Here is a 13,247-nt window from a genome sequence, read left to right on the forward strand (position 1 = left end):
TTAAATCAGCCCTTTAATAGTAGAGGTAAGATAGGACAAATGTGGGTAACCAGGAAATAAATAATAATAGTAGTGGTAGTAATAATAATAATAATAAGCAGCAGCTCCTAGCCACATTGCAAAAATCCAGGAACAATGTTTTCTTTTTCTCTGTTATCGCCATTACAGTGCTAGAGTTTGTTTCCAATTATGGTAGTCCCCCCCCCCAAAAAAAACATTCCATTTTATCCTGCCTCTTAGCCCTGAGTATCTGTTTACATGGAGTTTATCATGGTACTTCTCCCAGAGCAGATACAACTTCCATTTATTAAGAATAGCAATTTTCTGATTCAGTTGGTTTTCCCGTCAAGCTGCGTGTGACATATGTTTAGATGTATTGATGGTGACAGGTTTAGCTGTGCTGTTCCCATATTTCCTATTGCAAAACCATATTGGAGTCTGTTGTCCAAAAGACCTTGATATGATGCTCAGGCCAAGTTCCCGCATCCCCCACCCCCTTGTCAATAAAGCCCCTTTCAGCATTTCAGCAGGAATGCAACTCTTCATTTTGATTCCACAAATATCCTCTGTTTTTCTATCTAATGCCTTCTTCTACAGAAGATTTGTCAGATTTTGTCATCATTATCATCATTATGAGTTGCTTTCGGGAGCGCCTTAATTTTGAAAGTGGCATACAAGTTGCATAACAATAATAAATAGTATAATAATAAATAATACTAGTAGTAGGCCTTGGAAAGCTATGAACAATCTCCCCCTTCCCGAGATTCAGCAGAAATTGTATACAGTATGCCTGATTTTTTTCGGGTAAGTCATGGAACAGTTATGCCAAACTAAAAGAAATAGCCATGGGGTTCACATCCTCTTTGAAGACTTTTAAATCTTGCTTGTGTCATTTATCTTCTGGCCTTTAGATTAAGCATATAATCATGTGGGACACCAGGGACTAGCAGCTTTGCACCCTGTCAGCTTTTATCACACTCGTCCCACCAGCAAACTCATTATTATCATTGGTATTTTACCAATTTAGCACTTGTCATCCATCTGTTGCTGTTTCTTGTATCTCTGCACTTGGGGACCACGGTGCAGTTGGCAATAAAGTGCAATAGGAAAAACTGTAGGACATCTGTTGAATCAAAAGTATGTGGCAAAAGCGTTATACATTGCAAATTCCGAGTGACATTATATGGCCTGTTAAGAAATATATAGGTGTTTTCAGTGTCTAGGAAGAAAGGGGTAGCTTCAAGGAATGCATGATTCCACAGCCCGCTCTTGAATGCTTAATAATTGTGGGGTCTACACCAGCTCTCTATAGTTAATAGCTGGCTCTGAATTGTAAAATTTCTAAAAGCTGAATGGTATATTATGTCCTGGAGGACACTGTATATTTTTAGTGGGCTTTTCTCCTGTGCTTGTATGCAGTAAGGTGGGATTAGGATGCAGGCCTGAATGCAGTAAATGCAGTGAGAAAACCCCAGTCCTGCTGCTTTGAGCTGAACAGCAGGAGTGAACATTGGATCGCTTCCAGGAACACCACTGGTTAAAAGCTCCTGATAGGTGACTGCACTCTTGCTTTCAAGCGCTAGACGATGCTCATGCCACCTGGGCCTAGGATGCCAGCACAGAGAAATACCTTTCAGGTGCGTCCAATGCACCCTTCATTCTACATTTGCCTCCCTGAATTTTTTCTGTAAATATATATTATTTTTCAGATTCCCAAACACACGTAGGCTGAAAGGGGTGGGGGTGGAGAGATAGTGCATGTAATCCATCTGCAACAGAAAATCTCTTTGACTTCCATGGAAGTATTAAGCAGGCAAATAAATGCCAGGTGTTTGTTTCACTGTGAATTTGTTTAATTCATTGAAAACACCTGGCACTCTTAAGTTAATGTTCAACAAAAGAACTTAATTCTGAAAAGCTTGAAAATCAGATAAAGAATGCAGCCCTGTGCAGAGAGGCATAGCCTGAAAAATCCCAGAGCAGAAGATGTTCTAGAACAGCCTTCCCTAAACTGGTGCCCTCCTTGTAGTTGCTGAACTACAACTCCCATCAGCCCTAGCCAGAATGGGTAATAGTCAGGGATGAAGGGAACTGTAGTCCAATAACATCCAAAGGTCACCAGGCTGGGGAAGGCTGGTCTAGAAAGGATAAAACAGGCCCTCTCAGGATTAATGCAGGAAAACACAAAAAGGAGATGACTAAGATCCTAGTGTTAGTCTTTTCCGTTCCTTGGTAAAAGTCACTTGAAACTGCTTCTCCTTTCCCTGTTCTTCTTTTGCTTACGTTTGGTTCTCCTACCATCCCCTCCCCAGGTCTCCAAACGGCTATACAGCATGGGTTGCTATGAGATATCCCTTGGAGACACCATAGGCGTGGGGACTCCTGGCAGCATGAAGCGCATGCTGGAATCTGTTATGATGGAGCTCCCCGTGGCGGCAATTGCAGTGCATTGCCATGACACGTACGGCCAGGCTTTAGCCAATATCCTCACAGCGATGCAGGTAAGGTCCAGTCTCTGGTCTCATCCAAATACAGTTTTCTCGGCACTAGCCTCATTCATCCTTGCATCCTCTTGGGCATGGCTGCTCCCATGCTAGGGAGATGCTCATTGGTAGACCGTGTGCTATGAATGCTCCCAGATTCAATCCCAGGTAAAGGATCAGGTAGCAGTTGATGGGAAAGAGCACTGCTTTGGATCCTGGATAGTGGCTGCTGTCAGTCGGTGTTAGAGTCGGACTATCAGTCCACCTAGCTTGGTGTTATCTCCACAGACTGCTAATGACTTTTCAGGATTTCAGGCAACTTAATCTCCTTGCCCTCCCTGGAGATGCCACTGTACTAGACTGGGCGCCCCTGTGCTCCAACTCACTGTAAGGCTATTTTAAATGCTCATAAGCCACTGTACTGCTGCCCCACCCATGTGATCAGTTTCCCCCCAAGGCTACCTAGATAGGCAGGTAGCTGTAGCTGCCTGCAGTGACTCTCTCTCTGCTAATGCTAATGTATGATCTGGGTTGGGTCCAGGCCAGGTGTGAGTCATGAGCTGAGGATCACATGCTATAGCTTAATGCGAGTCGCACATTTCTGCACTGCATCAGTCTGCGGGTGGCTGTCATTGATGGGCACACTTTACATATTTGTCCACAATCTTCTTCAAAAACAAGGAGTTCAGTTGCACATGTAGAAAAATATATAACGGGAAAAGATCGCAAACGTGGACAGAAATGGATAGAACACCATGGGCCGGTGCAAAATCAAAATACAGCAACCTGTGAATTATTATGCACATGATATGGACTTTTTGATTTGTTTATGACTTTCTGTGTATTTCTTCACTTTATACCCTACCAAGCATCTTGCACCCAAACATTGCAAATGAATCTGTAGCCGAGTTGGCTGCAGTCTAGTGGCTTGGATGCTCTGCATGGGATTGATTGTACTGTTAGACTCTTAACAGTTCAAGAGTAACCCAGGCATCTAGCAACAAATATAGAAGTTTCTTCAGTACCACTCTGCATCATAACATAATATATTGCTACTTTAAGTGCTATTTCCAAGGCTTTAGGAAAAGTGGAAATTGGAAATGTCCTCAGGAAAATATTTTTTTCTAGTCCCAGCTGGTGACTACTGAATTGTCGTATTGAAAACCTGCTGCATGATGAATTGGCCGAGCTTTACTATATGAAAACTCACTAATATATTAGACATGCTTCCTTTTAGGCAGAGTGCTGTTAAATTATAATTCCAAATGAAACGATGGGGACGTGGTTTTTATTCCGACATTTGCTACTGAATGCAACAGTCAGAGTCCGACGCTAACTAGTTTCAAAGTGCACATTTGTGGTGCCTCTTAACTTAGAAAGACAAGAATTAATCTGCATGTGGATAAAGGAGACTTAAAAACAAAAAACCTCAGAGCCTGTGGAATTCATTAACTGGGATACTCCAAGCATTTTCCCTAACAGAACTGCTTTTCTTTCTGAAGATCTTAGCTCTGTTCTATAATTTTTCATAGCAACGTGTTTAAAAAAAAAAGCAGGATATTGTAGCCCTCTTAAGATGTTCATGAACACATGCGGGGAAAGGTATATAGTGGAGCAGGGGCCATATGTCAACGCTGCCCCCTCCAGTGCCAGTCTTGACATTTTCAGCACAGAAATCTGATGGGAACTGGCTGAATATGCTTAGCAGTCTTCCTGCAACTGGGACATTGAACCTGAGACCTTTTGCATCCCAAGGACGTTCTCTACCACTGAGCTACAGCCCTTCCCCCAAAGACTTTGAAGTGTGTTCAGCCATGTGTGCTTAGAAGACCTTCCAGCTCAATGTGGGAAGGTCAGTGTGGAGTGGATTCACCCAACACACCCAGAAGCATAGGGGGTCAAGGGCTGGCACATACTCCCCCTCTCACATGTACAGGCTGAATTCCCAAAGAGGTCTTATGTGTGTTGTTTTCTGGCAGTGTGACTGCAGTACTGTTGATGAACAACTATGAAAGGCAATTTGCATCGTGCTATCTATGGCTGAGCCAAAATGTGGCAGTGGGGAATCCTAGATGGCTGTTAATTGAGCTGCAATGTCTAAATTGTGAGGGAATGGAACCTTCCAGAATACCTGTCCTAAACAGCCTAGCTTTGGAGATCGATGTGGATGGGTAGGGAGAGAGATAGATGATAGATAGATTAGATAGATAGATGGTAGATAGATAGATAGATAGATAGATAGATAGATAGATAGATAGATAGAGATAGATAGATAGATGATAGATAGATAGATAGATAGATAGATAGATAGATAGATAGATGATAGATAGATAGATAGATAGATAGATAGATAGATAGATAGATAGATAGATGTAGATAGATAGATAGGTAGATAGATAGATGATAGAGAGATTAGATAGATGATAGATAGATAGATGATAGATAGATAGATAGATGATAGATAGATAGATAGATAGATAGATAGAGATAGATAGATAGATAGATAGATAGATAGATAGATGATAGATAGATATATGAGATAACTGTGAGGCAATCCAAAAACTGACCTTGAAAACAGGAGTTGTGTATAGTAAAGGAAGCTGCGGACCAGTAGAAAACTGAGTGGATGATGCTCCTACAAAATAGGAGTCAAGCGGGAAAGTCCCCAGAGGCAAGATAGCTATAAGTAGAAGAATGAGAATGCAGTAATCTAAGAAATGAAACCTGAAAGAGGATAAGCAGGACTGGGAAAGACAAGAAAAGACTGGGAGAAAGGAAGAGAAGAATGAACTGGCTCCAACCTAAATATTATTTACACTTTCCTGCATCCCTTGAATTGGACCAATAGATTATGCTGCCTAGATATTGCCTTTGAGCTTCTATACTTTCAGCTACTGCTGTAGCTAATTCAGTGGCTGGGAATAAAACACATTTCTCAATTAGCACAGAGGGAAAGTTCATTTGTACTAGCAGTGAGTGGGATGGGGGAGATGAGGCTAAATTGTAGGTGGCGCCAGAGGATATTTATGAACCAGAAGTTCCACGTTCCTTGATCCCTGTTGGCATTGCCTCTAGGCAGGCAGGGCCAACAGGGAATGGGAGCAGGAGGAAAGGACGAGCACCAGAATAAATCAGGGAACCTTGAAATCCCAAGGACAGTGGGAGCCAGTGCTGCTGATCGAATTTACAGGCCCCTGAACACATGTCAGTAAATGAATGAGCCCTTTGGTCCCTGGAGCGCATAGATATGGGAATTGACAGCAGATTCCCAGGGACAGGGAGCATCACTGAAAGGCCATTTGTCATGTGTGTATAATATACATAGGTATAAACATACATACATACATACCATATTGCTGGGACTAGGAATACAATGTGGGTACCTAGAAATGCAGGGAGCCTAAAGAAAATGGGGAAAAGTGGAAGGGCAAAAGTCAGTCCTCCACTTTTTCAAAACAGGATTGTAGGAGTTGGGGCACATTACAACTTTGCACTTGGCCTGAAAAAATTATACTTTCTCTGGAGCTGAACAATGCACGCTTCTGAAAAGCTAGAGTAAACAGCTTTCCCCTTCCTTCCTTCCTTCCTTCCTTCCTTCCTTCCTTCCTTCCTTCCTTCCTTCCTTCCTTCCATCTGTTCTTTCTTTCTTTCTTTCTTTCTTTCTTTCGAGAGGTGAAATGGTATATAAGAAAGAGTTGTGACTTCTCTGAAAAGTCTTTTTGTTACCCACCCCTTTAAAAGGGGATCTCTTAGTTGTATGTTTTTGCCTGCAATGTACCTGCATAAGCTCTAAGCTTTGGGTAGGGTATGTATACAGTCGGGCTTTACATGTCTGTAAAAATTGTTGACCCCTGCCTGAGTAAATTTAACATCTTTATTTAGCAGGGGAAATAAACTAGCATGATAACTAAAGACAATTCCTGTAAAGACAATTCCTGAATGAATGAAAGCAGAGCAACATTCTGTCTCCTATTATTTAGCGATCTGTAGGCTCTAATATTCTTTCACCAGTTCTCTAGATTTTTGCTGTCTTCTTCTGCTCAGCATGTTTGTGCCCGCTATTTTTTTCTTGTTCTGGCAGGGATAGTACTCAGCCTCCCCTCCCCTCCCCTCCGCAAATAACAATACTTTGATGGTATTTGATGAAGATAACTTTCCATCATTCAGTTGTGCCCTACTCCAAATGATATTGGACGAAGTCACTGAATCTGCATAAGAAACTACCTAAGAGGTTTTATAAGGGTTGTTCTAACGAAAGAGTAAGTAGTGAAAGATGGCTGGCTGCTTAGCCAAAACATTCAAAGGTTAAGATTACAGTGCTCAAGCCATTTACCCCGAAGAGGCATTGCCAAAATAAAAATAAAAAGATTTCTCCAGAGTAAGTAGTTTGAAGCCTGATCTAATTGTTGATGCCACTGAAAGGAATAAATGTCAGGCATCAAATTGGGATATGATGTCTTTCTAAATAGTGTGTTTTTGGTGCAAATGAATAAAGCATATGAAGGAATGTTTCAAAACAATAAGATTTTAAACAGAAGTATGGCTAAGTCTTTGCTTGGTGGCTGAAACTTGGCTGAACCCAGAAACCGGGATATTAAAATATCAGACTATAGAATTTATAGAAGTGACAAAGTCAGCAAGAAGGAGGAGGCGTGGCTGGCTGTTTGAGTAAAAAGAGTGCTTTGAGTAAAACTGCATGTGTAGACTGGATAACATGTCAAAGGCAATGTGCAATGGCAAACCATTATTTATAGGAAACTGTGCGACCTCCAAGGGAGAAGGAAACAATCTGGACCAACAAGATGTATAACCGATACTAGTTGCTCCTACCATGACCGGTATTGTTACTGCTTTTACCATAACAACTCAAGATTACATTTGGATTTAACAACTTGCTGGAGGCTTGTACAGAACCCAAAACGGCATAGTTTCTGCCCAGATATTCAGGGCGCTTCCAGGCTACCTGTTTATTGGCCATTAATCCTGATCTTCTTGCAGAGGGATTTGACAACATCGGGTATATATTATGATTTGTTTGTGGGCTATGACTGTCACTGTGTAGGCCAGTGTTTCCCAACCTTTTTTGGGCAAAGGCACACTTGTTTCATGAAAAAAATCTCGAGGCACACCACCATGCCAGATGGGGAAAGGTCACTTTTTACTTATTCACTTTTTGAATAATAAGAATTATACGTCATGGGGGGGGGCAGGATTTTAGAGATGTTTAGGTGGGGCATGGCCCCAAAAAAGGTTGGGAACCACTGTTCTAGAGCAAGTAAAGCTACCCCAGAGGGGGAAGGGTGGATTGAAAAAGTGGAATGAGGACAAGAGCCTATTCTTCCCAGGCTGCTGCTACACCCACTGGTCTTCCAATTGATCCAAATTGGGTCGCAGTGCCAAGTGCAACCGTGCAAACTATATGGCCAAAGATTTAAGAAGCTGGTCCCCCAAGTGCAATGTGTTTGGGTTCAATGTGGAAAAAGTTGACAGCGGCGGGTCTGCACTTGGAGGGCAGGAGCTCTCCAAGGTTTCCAAGGCAGGGATCAACCCCCGGAACTGATGTGCCTGGGATCCTTTTCGTGCAAAAACACACCTACACTCTGCCCGCTGAGTCACGACGCGGAAGCCTCTGTGGTTGTTTGATGCTTGTTCAGCATTTGGCGGTCATTCTGGGGGGTTGGGGGGTGTCTGGAAGAGGGGCAGCCCCCCGCCAAGCCCCTCGAGGCCCCGTCTCGGCTGCCCCTCGCCTCCTTCCCACGGCTCCCGGGGCTCCTTCCAGAGAACAGGAAGGCCCGCGACCTGGGGCGTGTGTATCCCCCCCCAGTCTCGGGCGCCTTCCTCACCCGTTCAGCGGGGGTCCCAGGGGTCGGTTTCCCCCTCCGGGACGAGGCGCAGGACTCCCGCCAGGTCCGCCCGGCACTCCCAGGAGCAGGCGGCCGACAGGCGGCCGACGGGCGCAAAGGGGCCTCCAGCGGCGGGAGCTTTTGCGAGGCCAGCTACCGCCACCAGGCTGCTGCCGCTTGCCATGGCAAGCAGGAAGCCCCCCGGGCTCTGGGCGCCGAGAGGATGCTACGCGGCGGGACCATACGCGGGCAGCGGAGAAGAAGAAGGGCGGCGGGAGAGGGGCGGTTCTCGAGGGGGGAACTCAGCTTCCCAAGATCGCGGGGCTCACCGGACGGTTCTTCCCCGCAGGAACTTCCGCCCTTCCGCAGCTTCAACCGTAGACGTATTAGCATATGATAGGATGAAAGCTGGCCATAGAGAAAAGGCGAGGTTTGGCTGTCCGCAGCCTGGATTCCCGGGTTTCTATCGACGTTACAGCCCCGTGACGTCAGCGCCACGCAGGCAGCCAGACGGCGAGAGCCCCGCGCTGGGCGGCCTCTCCTCGCCGCCGCTGTCCCGCCTCTCGCCGCCCAACTCGCCCGCCTCCCTCCCACGGCACACCAGGCAACCGGTTGGGAAACACTGGTGTAGGCCAATTTAGGAACATTTTTTTCAACCCAGATGCAGTGTTCACACATGATTGGCTGTTTTTCTCAGCCAAAGTGCTGGTGAGCCTCCAAACTCAATACATGTAGAATGCCAACATCTTATATTAGTAGAATCAGCAGAGATGATCCACTGCATCAGTGGTAGGTCAAAAGATTTATGAGAGGAGGTATTTTTTTTCTTTGACATTCTTCAAGTTGCAGCTCCTAGTTCAGTGCTTAAGAGTTGCAGCTGAGATCAACGTCAAGAAGTGCTCTAAGGTAGAATCCATACAAACTGTACCAGGACATCATTTGAAAGACCTGCATTAGGACCTTGGAGCTAATGTAGAAGGGGGCAACTGGGGAGGATTTTGGGAGAAGGGTGATAAAGGAGTGGTAGTATTCAGCTGTAGCAACATATCTACATGTAGAGTGATCTGTATCGCTGGCACCTTTTTATACTCTCTGTCTCATTCATAGGTGTCATTTGATATATGTTGTGTTGACTTCATAAAATAAAAGTGGATTATTTGATGAAAAGGTGATAACCATTTATTGGGATTTGGTAGCATATTCTGCATTCACAAACCAAGTTAGGAGAAACAATTGTATATACTTGTTAAGATACACACACACACACACGGCTTGGTCTTCTGAATTCTATATGGAAAATTGCCAAATATGTAGTGAGCATTCTGTGATTTGATTTTTCAGAGTGTTGTACTAGAAATCTTAATCTTAAGGATTAGACAAGAGTAATAAACAAATTTTGTTAAGTGGCTGAAATAAATAAAAATTGTAAATATAAAAAAAGGTTTCCTGCTGTGATCATACCAACGAGGTGGTGGAAGATTCAGTCTCCAGTTCCCAGATTCTATTTCTTTAACATATGTCTTACAGAACCATGGAAAATGAAGATAAGATTTCCAATTTTCCATGTATTTAACAGGGGGTGGGGAAGTAGACTAGCGTGAGAAACAATGGAGTCCAGATATTTTTGGATCCCCATTACTTATATGGCCAATATATCCTTCAGGAAGCAGAGTGAATTTTGGAGGAAAACGGTAAGTGTAACAGAACTTACTTTATAAATAGACACAGTTTTTTTTTTCAGTCCAGCAATTCCCCAAACCTGCATCTTCTGGAAAACCATATCAATAGCACATGGTGCTTAGTCTGATGCTACATATAGAATTGAATCATGGCATTCTTGCCTTTTATGGTTGTCGGGTGTGTCTAGGAGCTTGTATGTGTCCTCTCTGCAGCAGCTAACAGCAACTCTGGGGGTGGTGGTGTTAGATTAAGAGAATGGCACAGGATAATTTGGAAGCCCCCTGTCCCTGGCAGCTTTTAAAGTTAAACTCAAAATATCAGGATTTGGAATCCTGGATCTCCTTGTGCAATGTGTAGTTTGGCCTTGCAATGCAAAACGCAAATAAACTATCCTAGAATTATATAACCCGGAATGCTATCAAATGATATGGTGCTTCCTTTAGATAGTCTTAACAAGTTCTCCAAAGACTTTTTGAAATGATGTGTTTACTCACTGTTGCTCTTACTGGCGTTACCACTATTTAGTAATATTTGAATATATGAGGCTTTTGCACTGTTCTGAAGTGTCAGGGACTGAAAAGGGGGCCTCTAGCTTCACCTGCACTCTACAACGGCCCATAGCTGTCAACCGTCCCTTATTTGGTGGGAAAGTCCCTTATCCCAGTGCTGTGTCCCACTGCTGTCCCTTATTGATGATGTCCCTTAAATTCCCCAGGTTTCAAAGGAAGCAGCTCCTCTCCCTCCCTCCCTGCCGGCCAGGGAGGAGGGAGGCTCTAACTGTGTTGCTTGGCTGCATTGCTCACCCAATAAGGAGTCTAAGAACGACTGGGGGATGGAGCTTGCATGCCTTGTGCCGATCAAATCGGCCGTGTTGCCTGGGGACTCGCCTTTGCTCAGCACTTCCCAGCGGAGAGGTGACAGTGGTTTTCCTTGCTGCATCCCCTTTGCCGGGTTGCTGTGCTGTGGGAACCACTGCTTGAGGCTTCGTTTGGCTGCTGGCTGGCCTTTCTGCCTTTGACTCGGAGGGGATCAGAAGTTGAACAAACCTGTGCTCTGAAAATCCCTTATTTTGACTGCTGATCCCTTATTTTTGAGGCTGCTGGTCCCTTATTTTCAAATCTGTAAGTTGACAGCTGTGCAATGGCCATGTCAGAGGCTTTCTTGGAAGCAAGAATCATTCTAATAGGCACAGGAAACTGGATTAAGACAAGGGCAGGTGAGGGGGGCCAAGTAAATGAAGTTCCCCATCAAGCAGCTGATCAGCCACAACAGTTGTTTTTAAAGAAAGCTCTTCATATGTTGCCCAGTTCCTGCTCATGCACCCAGCTGGATCCAGGCCCTTGTCTTGAGATCCAGTAGTCCATAACATTTACTGGGTTGGTTTCCCTGCCAACCACCCAACTCATTTTTGAACTCTTCCAAGAAAACAATATGACCTGAGACACATAGGAAGCTGTCTTATATTGGGTCACGCCACTGGTCTATCTAGCTCAGTATTCCAAGGTTTCCCAAACCTGGGTCTCCGGCTGTTTTTGGAATACAGCTCCAATCATCCTAAACTAGCAGAACCAGAGGTCAGAGGTGATGGGAATTGTAATCCAAATACTGCTGGAGACCCAAGTTTGGGAAACCTTGGTCTACACTGACTGGCAGTAGTTCTTCAGGGTTTCAGGAAAGAGTCTCCTAACAACTTGCAACCCCCTTAAGAAACTACAGCTCCCAGAACTCTTTGGGGGAAGCCATGACTGTTTAAAGTGGTGTCATAGAGCTTGAAATGGGTGATGCAAATGTGACCTTAGTTCAGAACCTCAACGATCTTTCCCTAGAGTTGTTCTTATTCTGGAAATAAGCATTCCTCAAGAATATATAACAAATGGCCCGCAGGGAGTTGCAGCGTCGACCAGGGGTAAAATCTATGCAATGTTTAGGGACTTGTGTAAAATTCAGACGCCTTGATTTCATTGAAGAAAAGGGGAAGGATGAGGGATGGATTTGGGCCTACCACTTTATATGGCTCTTTTGCCTCTGGTTTCCTCTGGGCTTTATTAAATTGATTTCTCCTGGAGGTAATTTGTATTTCAGGCTTTTTAATTAAATATGTAACTCCTCCACTGTGAATTTTTCAGCTCTTCATAGCCACTCAGCCTCATCTGTCACATATATCACTGCCTTTCTGTTAGCACGAGGAATCGCTTTTGCCTTCTCAGGAGTCTTGTGTTGTTTTTGAAAAGCATTTTACAGCTCATAAGTAGTCGAAGGAGGGCTTCTATATTTGGAAATCATTTGTAGCTCTCAGCACATGTCACTCAGGTTGGTCTTGTACCTAGTTGGTTGCTCAGATCAGATACAAAGAAGAAGCATCCATCATTTGTCCTATCTCAGGACTATCACCATGTCACTTCTGCTTTCTTCGTGAAATTTGGAAATGCTTTGAATTATTTTTGTTTAGGCCATACTCTGAACACCCCATTCTAGGAAAATATCCCCTCATTTTAAAGTCTTATTTTTCATACATCTGGCATTCTAAACTCCCCCCGCCACCATGCTTTAAACACAAAAAGAAAGGGGGGAAAAACCTCTTCTGGGCTCTTTGCCTCTTAGATTCTCCTCAATGTGCCAAAGTGGTGACCAAAACTGCATACAATATCCCATCTGAGGCCCATTCAGGTTCAAGTTAAACTGCAGCTCGGCTGTATAAAAACTTTTAGTAGGATCCATGTCATACAAGATGAGTTGTTAAGCCTTAATTTTATGTGTGCATTATCATGTTTTCTGCTTACACTTTGGCTCTGATGGCTTCCTCAAATCACCCTTTTCCCTTAACATTGACCACTTTAATGCATAAGTGAAGTGGGGATTAGGCTGGTAGCTCCACAGGAAAATGGAAAATATAACAAACAGATGCCTCGTCTCCTTTAATTCTATCATTCACTGCTGTTTTTCTGGCGCCTTTCTTAATATGTGTGTGTGTGTACACTAAGTGTATAGTTGTTATCCATGTGCTACACAGACTCTAGGTACCTTTCCTTAAGGCAGAGCTCCGGTATGAGATGGATGAATCTCTCAATTTTGTTTTCTCCCATCTCCCATTTTTCCAGTCTTAATTTCAGTTCTTCATGTTTTCACATCAGTGTGCATTTTTTAAAAGTCCTCATGAAAACTCGCTAGAGTTTTAGTGCCAATATCTCCCGATATACACGTTTTTATATGCTATTTCCCTTAATGTGCACATTTGCGGAAG

General features: G+C 43.8%; 1 protein-coding gene across 1 annotated transcript in view; it reads left to right on the forward strand.

Moving 5' to 3' along the window:
• HMGCLL1 (3-hydroxy-3-methylglutaryl-CoA lyase like 1) overlaps positions 1-13,247 on the forward strand; it is a 63,486-nt gene that overhangs the window by 33,797 nt on the left and 16,442 nt on the right. The window contains exon 7 of the mRNA XM_081906439.1: positions 2,313-2,501. Within this exon, the coding sequence (XP_081762565.1) occupies positions 2,313-2,501 (189 nt within the window). The remainder of the gene's footprint in view (positions 1-2,312; positions 2,502-13,247) is intronic.

The sequence above is a fragment of the Podarcis melisellensis genome (genome assembly GCF_964234715.1).
Source record: "Podarcis melisellensis genome assembly, chromosome: 3".
Taxonomy (NCBI): Eukaryota; Metazoa; Chordata; class Lepidosauria; order Squamata; family Lacertidae; genus Podarcis; species Podarcis melisellensis.